Genomic DNA, 16,164 nt, shown 5'->3' on the forward strand with positions numbered 1-16,164 from the left:
TTTTTCCAGATGACGGAGCCAGCCAAAAGGGGAGGCCGAGGAGGGCCGCCATGGGCCCTCCCCATAGGCCGGCGCGGCTACCAGGCCTGGCGCGCCGCCATGTGGGGAGGGGGCCCACGACCCCCCTCAGCCATCGCTCTTTCGCGTACTTCATCTCCCAGAAACCCTAAGGTGCGGGGGAACATCGAGGATAGTCGCAGCCGCCTCTGCGGGCTGGAAAAATACCAGAGAGAAAAGAGCTCTCCGGCAGGCTGAAATCTGCCGGGGAAATTCCCTCCCGGAGGGGGAAATCGTCGCCATCATCACCGTCATCGAGATGGACTTCATTGGGATCATCATCATCATCATATCCACCACCGACACCGTCATCTCCACCGCTGCACCTCGTCTCCGCTGTAACATCTAGGGTTGAATCTTGATTATTTCATAGGGAAAACTCTCCCGGTGTTGATTACTCCTTGTTATTGATGCTATTGAGTGAAACCATTGAATCAAGGTTTATGTTTAGATTGTTATTCATCATCGTATCACCTCTGATCATGTTCCATATGATGTCTTGTGAGTAGTTCGTTTAGTTCTTGAGGACATGGGTGAAGTCTAAATGTTAGTAGTGAACTATGTTGAGTAATATTTAATGGTTTGATATTTAAGTTGTGGTGTTATTCTTCTAGTGGTGTCATGTGAACGTCGACTACATGATACTTCACCTTTATGGGCCTAGGGGAATGCATCTTGTATTCGTTTGCTAATTGTGGGGTTGCCGGAGTGACAGCAACCTGAACCCCCGTTGGTATATCGATGCATGAGGGATAGCAGGATCTCAGAGTTTAAGGCTGTGGTTAGATTTATCTTAATTATTTTCTTGTATTTGCGGATGCTTGCAAGGGGTTTAATCACAATTATGTATTAGTCCTAGGAAGGGCGGTGCATTAGCATAGGTTCACCCACACAACAGTTATCAAAACAATGAAGATTAATCAACTATATGAAGCGAAAGCACTAGACTAAATTCCCGTGTGTTCTCAAGAACGTTTGGTCATCATAAGTAAACAAACCGGCTTGTCCTTTGTGCTAAAAAGGATTGGGCCACTTGCTGCAATTATTATTCCCGCATTTTACTCAATTGTATTTTATTTATCTGTTATATCAAAACCCCCTGAAAACTTGTCTGTGAGCATTTACAGTGAATCCTTCATCGAAACTGCTTGTCAACACCTTCTGCTCCTCGTTGGGTTCGACACTCTTATTTATCGAAAGTACTACGATACACCCCCTATACTTGTGGGTCATCACTCATCATATCATTCATCCAATTATATGATCCCATTGTCAATGACGTGCATGTGTGTCCATGACCAAGAAACCTCGATCAACGATTGACCACAATGATCTAGTTTGCATATGCATACTTACTAGGGACTCCAGTTGATTTACAATACCACACGTGTATCAATGTTTCCGATTATTACAACTATATCATGGCACAAAACTATTATGAACATTTAAGATATAAATAATAAATACTCCTTAATAGTATATGCACCTTAATAGTATATAATTTCCACAAGTACTATTAAGGTTCATATAATTTCCAACACTAGCAAAAATTATTGAAATAATAATTAGCTTCATATAGTACTATTAAGTTTCCATGTGTAAATGGTTAAAACCCTAAAAAACATCTCCCTTAATAAGAAAACATTAAAACCAAATGAAAAGCCTAATAAATTTTGAATCTTGATTATTTCATAGGGGAAACTCTCCCAGTGTTGATTACTCCTTGTTATTGATGCTATTGAGTGAAACCATTGAATCAAGGTTTATGTTCAGATTGTTATTCATCGTCATATCACCTCTGATCACGTTCCATATGATGTCTTGTGAGTAGTTCGTTTAGTTCTTGAGGACATGGGTGAAGTCTAAATGTTAGTAGTGAACTATGTTGAGTAATATTTAATGGTTTGATATTTAAGTTGTGGTGTTATTCTTCTAGTGGTGTCATGTGAACGTCGACTACATGATACTTCACCTTTATGGGCCTAGGGGAATGCATCTTGTATTCGTTTGCTAATTGTGGGGTTGCCAGAGTGACAGCAACCTGAACCCCCGTTGGTATATCGATGCATGAGGGATAGCAGGATCTCAGAGTTTAAGGTTGTGGTTAGATTTATCTTAATTACTTTCTTGTATTTGCGGATGCTTGCAAGGGGTTTAATTACAAGTATGTATTAGTCATAGGAAGGGCGGTGCATTAACATAGGTTCACCCACACAACACTTATCAAAACAATGAAGATTAATCAACTATATGAAGTGAAAGCACTAGACTAAATTCCCGTGTGTCCTCAAGAACGTTTGGTCATCATAAGTAAACAAACCGGCTTGTCCTTTGTGCTAAAAAGGATTGGGCCACTTGCTGCAATTATTATTTCCGCGTTTTACTCACTTGTATTTTATTTATCTGCTATATCAAACCCCCCTGAAAACTTGTCTGTGAGCATTTACAGTGAATCCTTCATCGAAACTGCTTGTCAACACCTTCTGCTCCTCGTTGGGTTCGACACTCTTATTTATCGAAAGTACTACGATACACCCCCTATACTTGTGGGTCATCAACTATCTTCATAGGGCGGTTAAGATCCGGCTCCTGTTACCTAGACTGGACTTCATCCATCTTGATCTACACCAACTGGGCCGCTCGATGGGCCATACGCCACCATCACCGTCTATGGGCCACCCGGGCTTGCCGGATTTAGGTCACGCTGTTGATACACCTATAGAGTATACCCACAACAGTAGCCCCCGAAGTTCTCCGAGATTCATCATTCCTCCGACTTCATTCAACTCGGATGCGAAGAGAATCTTGAAGAGCTTCCAAAACTTCCTTGTTTCCGACTTCATTCAACCGGAAACATTTGTTCTTATGTAACGGTATCTTAGCAGATTTTTCGCCCACGTCACGCTCAACTTCCCTTTTTCCCGCGCTAAATTTCCGGAGATGCGAATCTTCAGCCGGAAATTTCGGAGGTGCACAGTTAGGTTACCACTGCATCGATTTCACCGCTTGACCTAAGACACGTGGCGGCCATCCAACGGTGCGACCGTTCCATTTATACCGTTGGATCCGGCTCACGAATCTCCGCGTAGAGTCTATAAATACCCCCCCCGTGTTCGGTAAGTTTCATTCTTTCACCGCATTCACCACTTCATCTTCTACCTCGCGCCCGCGTCGCCCACCGGATCTCAACTCCGGCGAACTCCTCCGTAGAAAGCTTCGTCCGCCGCCGCTCCAAGGCCGTCCTCGACCTGAGATTAGCGCGGTTGATCGGGAAATTCCGTCCACCGCCGATTCATGGTCAAGCGGAGCCCTGCGCACCAAGTCCGGCGACCTCGACCTCGCGGGCGCCACGGGGAACCGCCACGCCATCGCCGGTAAGTCCACCGGACCCGTAGAAGACGACTTAGCTAATTTAGTTTTCGGCTACTCAAACCACTTTACCATATGCATGCAGCCGGAAATATGTCCACTAGTTCACCTAAGTATACCGATAGCTCTCTGAATAGCCCTGAACCAAACTCCGCAGAGCCAAAGTTCATTGAGCCTATAGCGTTCCTTCCGCCCAATATTTCCGACATCCGATTAGCTCAACCATTTTCTGCCTCTTCCAGCAATTACCTCAACCGGATCCCAACACTAGCGGAGCTCCAGGAAGAAATCGAAAGACAAGCTAGAATGGCCGCTAAAGTGCAGGAAGCGGAGCAAAAGAAAGCTTCGAAGGCCCAGAACCGCGAAGGCGAAAAGGGTCAGTGGTGGCTATGCGAAGTGAAGGACACGGAGCTCAGGGATTTTCAGACCGAGGGCATGAGTGCTCCGGACTGGAGCTTCATGAAGGATTCCGTCACCCCCAAGCCGGATCAGGACGAACGCGTCCTTAGGAAAGCTTGGGTGGAGCGTGGCCTGTCGCTCCCATTATCCGAGTTCTTTCTCTCCGTCCTCACCACATACGGCATCCAGTCACATAACATATTGAAAGTTCAGAGATGGTAAACCTAGAGGGGGTGAATAGATTTCTACATATTTTAATTATTTCTTTGCAATATTAGGCTATGCGGGATATAAAGATGAGCCTAATGCAAACTAGGTGAGACAACCTATATGAGGATACAAGTAACTCGAGCACGAAGGCTCTCACATGCAGTTATATCACAAGTAAGGAGTTCGGTTAGAGATAACCGATAGCACGCGGAGACGAGGGTGTATTCCCGTGTTTCCTTCCTTTGCAAGAAGGTACGTCACGTTTGGAGGGGTGGAGGTCCCACGAAGGATACCCAATGCCATGAAGGCTCACCATATTCTCCGGAGCCTATCCCATGAAGGAATAGCTCACTCACTTGTGGTAGACTTTGAGGTAGCCTCCAAACCTTCACAATCTTGTCAGGAGGAAATCCACAGCCCGGATGCTTCCGGACCTCTCTTGCCCACCTAGGGTTTCCAAGGAACCCTAGAGAGCAAATTTCTTGATGAATACAAGGAGGGATAAGATTTGGCTTGGTGGAACGGTAGATCGGGGCCTCCTCTATCTTTTCCCCGGAGGGATTTGAGTTTGGGTGGAGGAGGAGGTAGATCTGAGACTTTTGGTGTTTCTAACAATGGTATGAGAGAGAAAGAGAGCTCAAGAACAGTTTGTAGTATAGTGCCTAACTACTGTTCAGAGGTAGGAGAAGGGGTTTTTATAGTGCCACTTGAAATCTGGCCGTTGGAACTTGCCACCTCAGCTTTTTCTTCGAGGAGCCCGGTCAACCGGACTGAGACCGGACTGTCCGGCGCAGGGGCCGGTCAGACCGGGCATGTGACCGGACCTGCCGGTCCAAACCGGAGCTGAGACCAGAGCAGGGAATTCGATTGGCGTCGGTGCTCCCGGTCCACCGGCCGATCCGACCGGGCGTATGACCGGACCCGGCCGGTCCAGACCGGGCCTGGGACCGGGCTCCGATCGAGAGGGCTCATGTCATGCCCCGAAACTAGGCCTAGTCGTGACAACGCCACATATTTATAATCTTGCGATTATAAACATGTAAGGCTCAAACTAAGACATATTTATAAGCTAAAACAACACTTTATTTGCTATCTTTTCTATTACACAAGTAATATTACAAGCAAACTTCTTTATTTATTTTCCCATCCCGTGTACTACTCCTACGCTTCTCCATCAAGCTCACCAAAACCTATTTCTCCAAAATAATGGAAATAACAAGGGTGAGTATGAGGGCATACTCAGCAAGTAGTACAACAGGGAAACAAAAGATGATCAAGGGGTTAGCGGGAATCAAAGGAACGTCAACGAGATATTTACCGGAAATGAATTCACAGAATTGAGTACAAGCACAACGAAAGATAAGACACGGAAACGATTAGCATCACACATGACAACAAGCTTCCCAACCTAGGAGTCACAAGGGTGAATATTCACATTTTTACGCTCTGCAGAGGGGTACTCCGACATCGACAGTCTTGACTAGCTCCACCGACGCTAGCCAAGCAATGCCCTTTTACCCGCTAAGACCCGGATCTCTGACCTACTGATGTCGGTCACTCCTACGGATCCATCACCGACACGTTCCCGAACAGAGGCCGTTTCTAGCGGAGAACACAGACAGTACCATACATGAACTGTGACCGGTACAATACGTTTGCCGTCGTGATATCAGTACGACAAGATTAGGATATTCACAGGTGAGTGATATAAATCACTATCGTGAGATAAATGACCTCAAGGCTCCACACGAGCTCCCGCAAATTACTTGAATCCAACGAGCCGGAGATGACTACCCGTCTCTCTCCAACACGATGATCAAACATGACTAAGGATCATGGTGCAGCAATATTAAGTAGGATCAACGAATCAATTCAACAACAATAAGATCAAGCATGAATAAAGAATATGGTGCAAGTAGAAGTACTAACACCTCAATGAACCAATGACACGCTTGTTGGCAGTATCAGAGGATCAAGGAAAGAAGAACTACTTGCAAGATCAACGGATTAGAAAAAGACACTACTTGCCTCGGTAGAAACCCCATATCAATATTACAGAACGATGGTCCTCTTCATGAGATGGAAGCGGATGGCAGTACCAACATCAATTTACTGCTCAGCTCTCCTCTATGATTTAGCAGTGTTTCCTTCTAAGTATTTCAACGGTTCCGGTATATACTCTCGCGTGCTCAGCACTCTCGCTCACTCCGTGGTCTCACTCTCTTTTCTCTCACGGTGGATCGATCTCTCCTTCGCTCGCTCTAAGGAAACAGCAAAGCTCCCTATTTATAGAACATGAGGACCGACTAAAGATCAGCTAAATATCTAAGGTGCACTGACCCTGGCCGTTCGCCGCCTTGCCGCTTGACGCTTCGATGGAAGATTGAGTGGCGCACGTATTTGCTAGCTCACCTGGCCACTATGCATAGAGCCTAGATTTTGTACACTTTCTATGTGCGAAATTGCTTCACACACGACGTTTTACGTCCGATAACTGTACGACGTTTCCTTGCAGCCCTTCCCTGCCTGCCTTCCCCGACCGCGCCACCTCCCTGCTGCTTCCGTGCGTTCCCGAGCATGGTTAAACGCCGGTGACCCGACCAATCTGGCCGCCGCATCTTCTCCTGGTCTGGTCGCCGCAGCCAGCAACCATGCCTCGTCTCACCGTCCGGCCATCGCATTGGTCTTCCTCACTTAGCAGTCGCTGCGAGAGCCGCTGTCGAGCCAGCCACCAGCGCACGATGTCCCCATCCGCCGTCGCTGTGACGCCCATCTTCTCCCTCATCCAGCTGTGCACATATTCTTCATCTCTTCCTTGTCCGTCCTCTAGCCCTTAGCACCCATGGCGAGTCGTGATTTGAGGAAGACGATAATGGTTGCAGTCGCTAGAAAATAGGAGATGAATCGGGATGTTGGGAAAGGATCGTGTAGATTGATTTTTTTCCTGACTTGTGGGCCTCCAGCTTGGTGCTAAACGGCGAGACCCGCCTCAACACCGCACACGTTCTAACCGACGTCGTACCAAAATCGTATGTAAATAATCGTACGCATAGCAGGCCACGTTTCCCCTTCATAATTAAATACTACTGCACTAGTTACTTAACTATACATGCATGAACCTGCCGACATGATCAGCCAAATAAAAATCTGCACTTCTATACTTTCTCTTACGTGTGAGGCAACACTAACACACACTAGTACTAGCTGGTTAGTGAACATGTATAAACAAAAATCTAGTTTAGCTTGCTACTTAATTATCTGCATCGATTCATGCACAAACAAAGACATTTTCTAAATTCACTGGAATAGGCTACTGTAATTTCAAAACGTATGCAAATATAAATATCTAATTAAACACTAGCTTTATCAAAAATCAAAATGATTAGAATAAAATTAGCATTTTACTCTAATTCATTAATAACTCAAAAAATCGGGTTATCACAGCTCAGCTGGTTTACTGGATATGCCCCGGATGGCACCAGACCAGGGGCCGGTCGGCGCCGGGCTGGCCGGTGCCAGGGCTGGTCAGGTGCCGAAGAAAACCTTGTTGATTTTCATCGAAGTGGGGGTCTCCCATTGCCTTATTGTTCCATTGATACCATTATACCTCTTTGACTAATACCTGAGAATAATCTCATAGATATGTATTAGACCAAATACTCTAGCACGGTTTCATTGTTACCAAAATAATGGATAAGGGTAAAATACCCTTACAATCTCCCCCTTTTTGGTATACGATGACAAACCGAGCTAGAGTCACACATAGATATTATGATAAACTTTATACCTTGATTCCATATAAGATATTAAGACAGCTCCCTCATAATGTGTGCACTTAGAGAATTTGTGTTTGAATGCAAAATGCACCATTTGTAGAATATGAGAAGCTCCCCCAATATCTTTAGGAAACAAGCATGATATGGACATGTGTATATCAAGGTATATAAGCATAACGCATAATCATCCTAACATAGAGATTAAGCATACAAATACTTGTCCATACATGAATTATGAAAAGTAGCAAATGGTTCTTGAAATGAAAAAGAAAGCAAATAAGCACAAGCCAAATAAGAGGCAAATAAAATATCAAGCATGGCTTGTGCAACCAAGGAACCCCGTGATCCTAGACTCTACATGGCTTGTGCAACCAAGGAACCCCGTGATCCTAGACTCTACTCTCTTCTCCCCCTTTGGCATCGAAACACCAAAAATGCAAAGAAAAGAGTAGGGATGATAGCACACCCATCAATAGAACTCGGTCCCTCGGGGTGGAGAGCCACCATCACCACCATCATCATCACCCTCGTCATCATCCTCATCCTCATCCTCATCATACTCATCATACTGTTTGTTGCCTTCATCATCATCTTCTCCATATCCATCGGTATCAGGGTCCTGAGCATATTGAGGAGAAAGACCACCGTGAGCGTACATGGAGAGATCAAAGTTCTGGAGCATCTCATCATCAATGGGAGGCATCTCCCAAGTAGGTGCATACACAGGCTCCATCTCAGGTCCAGGAGGAGGAGCAGGGGTGTTTCTAGCAGCCATGAAGTCATTTTGACGCCTCATAGTTTCCTGATTCAAGGCAAGGCTTTGATGAGCAACATCATTTGTATTTTTGCACATCTGCCACAAGCTGGTTAAGAAACGTGAGGCACCACGCTTGGGGCGCCTAGAGTAGCTGGAGCTAGCAGAATCATGCCTTTCCTTGGACCGGCGCTCAGAAGGCATCATGGCTGGGATTTCCGGTCTATCTCCTTGTTGAGGCATCTTGAAGGGTTCCATCTTAACCGCTTCAGGCGAAGATAGATCTGCCTTTGCTTTCTTCGCACTTAGCTCTTCCGATGGACCGAGTTCAGTCCGGTCGCTCTTATTGTTCTGAAAAAAAATGGTGGATTGCTCAATTTCATGGAACTGTACATATCTTTTACCGAACAAAAGTAATGTACAGTTTATCAGGAAACAACTACATATTATGATGGACAGGTACAGGGATTTGAAAGTATGCCAGACACTTTATCTCTACACATGGTGTAACAGATTAAGCATTCCAAACTAAATATGAATGGAACAAAAACCACCCAAATAACTGCAATTAATTAAAACCCAAACCTCTTCAGAATCAAAGCCCTCAAAGTTTTCTAGTACGGTAAATATTGTGCAAGAGAAAATACACTTGCCTTTTCTGCCACCTCCACTTCAGGATTTGCTTTGCTTGGACTTGGCACTTCCAGTGGACCGACTGCAGCCTGGTCTCTCTTATTATTCTGAAAATGAGTAGATTTTATGGACTTGCACATACTTGTACAGAATATTGCAAAATTTGGAATTCGGAAATCAAAAGCATTCAGCTTACGGTAGCACCGTAGCAGAAATACCACCTAGCAGAATAGGGATCTCAATAAGTGGGGAATGTGTTACCTTCTCTAGCTCCTGTAACTCCACGCGATCCTCATCCTGAAGGCCCACACAAAGTCTGGAGTTTAGCACCCAAAGGAAAACACGGAACAACAACACATACGAACGAAATGAAGCCTCACAGAGTCACAGAGCCCAAACCTTAATGGAGTCAAACCCCTTGAGCTTCTCAACAGGACCCAGCGGGTGCGACGAGGTGGGGAAGCAGGCGACGTGGTACCACTTGGTGCTGTCCCAGCCACGGGGGTCGTGGGCTGCGACGCCGAGACGAAGTGCGCCCTTGGCGATGCTCGCGTTGCAGCCCTTGCAGGTGGAGCGGGCAGACTTGGCGTACTCAACAGAGACGGTTCCCTTTTCTGCCACCACCGCCGCTTTGGGCGAAGATGGATCCGCCTTTGCTTTCTTCGCACTTGGCTCTTCCGATGGACCGAGTTCAGTCCCGTCGCTCTCGTTTTTCTGAAAACGGTGGGTTTCTCAATTTCATGGAGCTGTGCATATCTTTTACCGAGCAGAAGTAATGTACAATTTATCGGGGGAACAAGCTATATCCGGTATCCATTTGGTCATGATAAAATTTATTATTTCTACTGAAAGCCGTCCAGATGTGAAACGTTTGACCTTACAATTTAGCAATAACCATCATTCTACATTACTCAAAATTGTCAGATAGTAGTAGGCAGAAATATTCAGCACACGGCTAGCAGGAACGGCACCAGAAGATGCATTTCAACAGGTGAGGAATGGGCTACCTACCTCCGCAAGCGCTCGCAGCTCGTCACGCTCGCTCTCCTGCACACCGCCCAAAAACCCGGAGTTTATTAGCCACAAAGGACAAACCAACAGACTGAAACAACAGAACAGAACGAAAATAACGAATGGAACAAAACCAGCCAAACCTTAATCCAAAGGAAGCCCGGGACCTTGTCGAGGGGGCCGAGCGGGTGCGAGGAGGCGGGGAAGCAGGCGACGTGGAACCACTTGGTGGTGTCGTAGCCGGCGCGGGGGTCGCGGGCGTGGGCGCCGAGGCGGAGCGCGCCCTTGGCGATGGCGGCGCTGCATCCCTTGCAGGCGGAGCGCGCGGACTTGGCGTACTCGACGGTGACGGCCGCCCTGGGGGCGGAGTCCGCCGGCGGCGAGGCCGACATTGCGGCGCGGACGGCGGCGGGGAGGAAGCGGAGGCTGGGGTTTCGGGAGAAGAGGGGGGCCAGGAGCATGCGAGGGAAGGTGGGGAATGGGGATGAGGACGGGGCGGTGGGGTGGTGGCTAGGGTTTTGTGCGGGCGGTCGGTCGGCGCTGGAATCACGGCGTGGGGGGGAGACGAGGGCGGGAAGAAAGAGGAAGGTGGGGCAGCGAGCCGTGGCGTTGGCCGGTGACGACGTGGTCTCCGCTGACACCTGCTGCCGTCGTGTTTTTTTTTTAGGGAACTGTTGCCGTCGTGTTGCTCACAGCACGGGTGTTTGAGCCTTTGAGAGTAAGGATGCGGCGATTCATCCCTTGTTTGGGGCGACCCTTACTTCTTGGACCCGGGCCACCCGGCCCAGTCGGGACCCAGTGGCGCAAAACACGTCTTCAACCCAGTCGCCAATGGACAAAGCCTAAAATGCCGGGCAGCTTGGCACGCTCGAAGGAAGGGCGCCATTCATGAGAAAACTTTTCACAGCCTCTCTTGATAGTATACAAATTTATGGAAAATTTCATCGGGAATATTTCGGTAGTCGGTGGAAAAGCCTACGATCCGAGTTCGAAAATCATCACGTTGGTTGATCTTCAAACTCACATTGCAGGAAGATCAATGTTGGTGCGGCGGTGGAAAAACCTCTTAACTATGGGAACTTCGGTAGTCGTTGTCAAGGAGCTACGGACTTGGCAACACTAGAAGCCCATGGACTACGGAGAAGCAACTGCGCCAGCCAGAGATACGGGACTTTGGCATCTCATGATCACCAGCCGTAAGGAATTAGTCTCGGCGGCCAATGGTTACAATTTGGGTGTTTCTAGCAATGTAGTCGAAGAGATTTAGTATTTTTTTAACGCAATTCGTCTCTACTACTTTCCAAATGTAGGAGCTCCAATGTGAATGCTCACAACCTAGCTATCGTGGTTGCTATGGTCGACCTCCCGCTGGTTATTGTATTCCATATTCTGTTGCCTTAGTTGAATCATAAAGCAAGTTGTGCTAATAATACAACAAATCCTTTTTTGCATGATCGAATTTGCAAACCTGGGAAGACAAGACAAATTTAAAGTGTCTATGTTCCGCCATGCATCGCCATCTTCCTCTCTGATGCAGCGGCGATCATCGTTCCGCCATTTCTTGTCCTGGCACTCTAGATAAATTGTGCATTTTACATAACAATCGTGGCCAGGTTATGTCGCTCGATATCAAGGGCGATCAGATGACCACGGACGAACTAGAGTGAATGTCTTCTAAAATTGACCCACCAAGTTTTTGCCATGCACGACATAGCTTAGTGTATGTCAAGGGGGGCCACCGCCCCCCACTTCATCTCCCCATCAAGTTCCCCTAATGTTTCCGTCAAACGCTAATCTAACAAGAAATCTTATCTCTAAATAGGAGACCCCCACTACCATATTTCTCTCTACATTCAAGCCATCCACCTCATCCTGCCATGTCATCATTTTTATTATAGCAACAAATTATCACTCATCAGAAAATCTTAGTACAGTGTTCCTTTTCTGCATTCAATTATTTCCCCGCATGGCTCCTTAGATCCTCTCCCTCCACCATTATTAACCACCAAAAACCGAGTAAGTAAGAATGAGCCCACTTGCCTTCCCTCTCGCTAGCTCTAACACAATAATCCCTCAATTATAACAGTTGATTCTCGGACTCCTGTGACAAGTGATTACGTCTTTTGATTGCTAGTGAATCATGGCTATAAATCCTCGGCATCGCCCGGAAGTTCCCGGCTATGCATCCAGTGCGCTAGGAGTCTCTCTATCTCTGTATACTTCACATATCAGAATAAATCTCCTGCTAGGCCGCTACCATCGTAGCGAAATTTTTGGCGCATGCCCTAGTGCTTGTCGCTAATGGAGACCAAAGGGATCTAAAGAGTGTGCTTGGTTTATATTTTGGATAGGCCAATATCTTATAGGTACAGCGACAGCAGGTGCCTTTGCTGCCTATACTGAATACTTGATGTCTACGCATGCTTCTGTTCTTGTAGACAGTGTTGGGCCTCAAGTGTAGAGGTTTGTAGAACAGCAGCAAGTTTCCCGTAAATGAATCACCCAAGATTTATCGAACTCAGGGAGGTAGAGGTCAAAGATATCCCCCTCAAGCAACCCTGCAATTAAGATACAAGAAATCTCTTGTGTCCAAGATACCCAATACACTTGTCAGGTGTGTAGGTGCACTAGTTCGGCGAAGAGATAGTGAAATACAAGTAATATGGATGGTTATAAGTGGTAATTGCAATCTGAAATAAAAATGGCAGCAAGCAAGTATGTGCAGAATTGGTTGTAAAGGGTGTTTCAATGTTTAGAAACAAGGCCTAGGGATCTTACTTTCACTAGTGAACACTCTAAACAATGATATCATAATTAAATACATAAATATCATCTCTTCACTATGCTACTCTGAACCACTCTCCGGTTGGATAACGAATACCAATTCGCCGCTTAGGGCTACAAAATCACACCTTAAAGTTCACATTCCCAACCTAGGGATACCTCACGCTGTCACTTTGAGCATCCAAAGTAGTACTAACAAACACCACAATTTCATAGAGACATCCAACTCAAATTATAACTCATGACAAGTATTTATGTTATCTTTAGCCTAAGAGCCACACACGGTGCGCACACTGTCACCTTCACACAATGGGATAAGGTGTCTCCGGAGATCACAATAATAAAACCACTTTAGTAGCATAATAGATGAAGAGTAACATCTACTTATTCAACTAGATTACAAAGCTCATGTTCACATAAAGATCACACCATGGGAAAGAGAGATAAACCACATAGCTACCGGTAGAGGCCTCAGCCTTGGGGGAGAACTACTCCCTCCATCATGAGAGTCGGCAACGGCGATGAAGATGGCGGTGGAGTCGATGGAGATGGCTCCGGGGGCAACTTCCCGTCCCGGCAGGGTGCCGGAACAGAGACTTCTGTCCCCCGAAACTTGTCTTCGATGGCGGCGGAGCTACGACACTTTTCGTGGAATATGACTCTGGTATTTAGGCTTTTTCGCGTCGAAGGAAATATATAGGCGGAAGGGAGAGGTCGGTGGACGCCCGGGGGGCCCACACCACCCCGGCCGGGGGCCCGCGCCTAGGCACGGTATGGCCGCCTCCCGGCTCTTCTCCGTCTCTGCTTTGAACTCCGTCTTCATGTCGGGAAAATAGGAGGTTTGGCTTTTGTTTCGCCCAATTACAAGAATATTTTTTGTACAACTTTTCTGAAATACAAAAACAGCAGAAAACATGAACTAGCACTGTGGCATCTTGTTAATAGGTTAGTTCCAGAAAACCCATAAAAATGTCACGAAGTGTAAACAAAGCATATAACAATTTGTGTAAAACAAGCATGTAACATCAAAAATTATAGATACATTTGCAACGTACCAATACCATGGGGACATTTCTCATTTAGCCACGAATACGCGAGAGTAGGGTCGCCAATATCCCTTCGAAAGCAGGCAAGTAATCCTTCTCCACAAGTACTCGAACTTACACCTCTTGTGGCTGATTGCTGGACTGAATTGTTGTACATGTTCCTGCAAATTCTGGCTCATATATGCATGTTTTATTTTAGGGCTTGCAAGAAGAATGTGAGGGTATAAAATGAAGGTTGGGAGAAACCGAATGAAAGATACTGCAAATTGAATGTTGATGCCTCTTTTCTTGCTGAGACATGCACGAGAGCCTCATGTGCTGTTATTTTGTGATGATCACGGTATTTTTGTTGCTTGCAGTAATTGTGACATTCCCTCTATATCGGATGCGGCAAGCAAGAGATCTAAGAGATGGGCTACTTTTGGCAAATCAAATTGGGTATACAAAATTAATCGTAAACAGTAATTGCATGGATGTGATATCTACTATGCTTGATGGAGGTAACTCTATTGGAACGTTTGTTACTATTTATGAGGAGTGTTCTTTCCTCGTTAGGGGCTTGGCCCATGTTACATTTTCTCATAGTGATAGGGAAAGTAATAGGGTGGCTCACCCCATTCAGTTTGAATGGAGGATCCGCCAATTTTTATCATCAAGTTGCTTCCGAACAATGTAACTTTTCTGTTGATCAATAAAGTTGTCATGATAGCTTCCCTCAAGAAAAAAAATAGCCTACCTTTGGCCCAAAAAAGAGTCCACCTAGAAGTATTATTCTGGATTGTCCAAACAACTGTTCAGACCCTAAGGGTATATACAATAGAGTGACGTCAACCTTCTATTACGTTCGCCACCTAAGATTTTTTCTTTGCTTAGTTGGAGAGAGCATAATGTCTTATGAAATAAGATAAAACTATTTTCCTATTGTATAACTTGTCTTGCTTTAGTCACATATTTTTTACTAAAAGTAATTAGAGCATCTCCAGTCGCGTTCCCCAAACGACGTTTGGGGACACGGTGGATAAGAAATGGAGAAAAACGCGTTCCAGTCGCGTCCCCCAAAGCTAAATGGCGTCCCATTTTATATCCGGCGTCTCCGGTAGAGACTCTATGTATATAGTCTCTACCGGGGACGTCGGACACAAAAAATAGCATCCGAACCATGCAGCTCATACTCCCCACATGTCATTCTCTTTTCCCACACTTTTTCTCACATACTTTTCCCACATGGGGTGGTCCCCTCTGTTAAAATGCATGCATCCGAACGCTGTTTGAGGGACGCGGCTGGGAAGAGCCTCTTTTTTGTACATATTTTTGGTCTCTTTTTATCCGGCGCTGTCTCCAAACGTGTTCCAAATCGTCGTGCCGAACGTTTTTTGAGAGACACAACTGGAGATGGTCTTAATTTTTATTTATTGTAAGAAATAACAATAAAAGATAATGCATTTTATCCCTAATATTTATCGTCTTCTCTTAATGATGTGAACTACTAAGAGAAGACATAATATTTATCATCTTCTCTTGATGTGAACTACTAAGAGAAGACATGTCTTTCCTACCATTGTAGGTGCCCTACCACAAAACCATTGACAAGCAAATTCAACCAATTGACTGGCCAACTTGAGCATGCTTCGTGTTCTCATGACGCTATCATCTAGAAGAAACTCATTTAAGAAATGAACAAATAAACCCAAAGGATCGTTCGTAATAACCACAAAGAAAACAGAACGGGCCAACTCAACTAGCAAGTTCATATAAATAAAAGCAAAATAATATATTTACAGAGCACCCATCATAATAGAACGGGCCAACCATTCAAAAATCAGGCAGCATAATTATCTCCCGAAATATACTTTCCTTGCCTAATTATCTTTCATGCGACGACATTGGATAATCAAATGAGGGGAGCTGGAGACAAATTGCCGGCTCGCTCGACTCGCTGCCGTCGGCTTGGACGTTGTCGCGTCAGAGAGGCCATGGGTTCCGTCATTCCCACACCGGTGACATGTACGTGGAACTGTGGAAGGCCCTTGCGCGACCATGAGGAGAACAGCTGACAAGGTATCAACTCGTCAATGCCTATGGATTGTAGGCTAGGGTTTAGTTGGAAGTAGAGGGCAAGTAGATC

The 16,164-nt window shown here is 45.8% G+C and overlaps 1 protein-coding gene across 2 annotated transcripts; it reads right to left on the minus strand.

Annotated features, from left to right (window-relative positions):
• Window positions 1-7,966: 7,966 nt before the first annotated feature.
• LOC127343763 (polynucleotide 3'-phosphatase ZDP) lies at window positions 7,967-10,816 on the minus strand. Of its 2 annotated transcripts, XM_051369945.2 has the most exons (7): window positions 10,353-10,816; window positions 10,210-10,245; window positions 9,598-9,912; window positions 9,460-9,495; window positions 9,219-9,305; window positions 8,741-8,916; window positions 8,471-8,613 (listed from the first exon to the last, which is right to left on the minus strand). In XM_051369945.2, exons 1-7 carry the CDS (start codon window positions 10,668-10,670, stop codon window positions 8,604-8,606), a joined length of 978 nt encoding a protein of 325 aa, XP_051225905.1. In that variant the 5' UTR covers window positions 10,671-10,816; the 3' UTR covers window positions 8,471-8,603. The 2 variants fall into 2 exon arrangements, with proteins under 2 accessions (XP_051225904.1, XP_051225905.1); XM_051369944.2 differs by having other exon boundaries at window positions 7,967-8,916; window positions 10,353-10,814.
• Window positions 10,817-16,164: the final 5,348 nt, after the last annotated feature.

This window comes from Lolium perenne, chromosome 3, assembly GCF_019359855.2.
Source record: "Lolium perenne isolate Kyuss_39 chromosome 3, Kyuss_2.0, whole genome shotgun sequence".
NCBI lineage: Eukaryota > Viridiplantae > Streptophyta > Magnoliopsida > Poales > Poaceae > Lolium > Lolium perenne.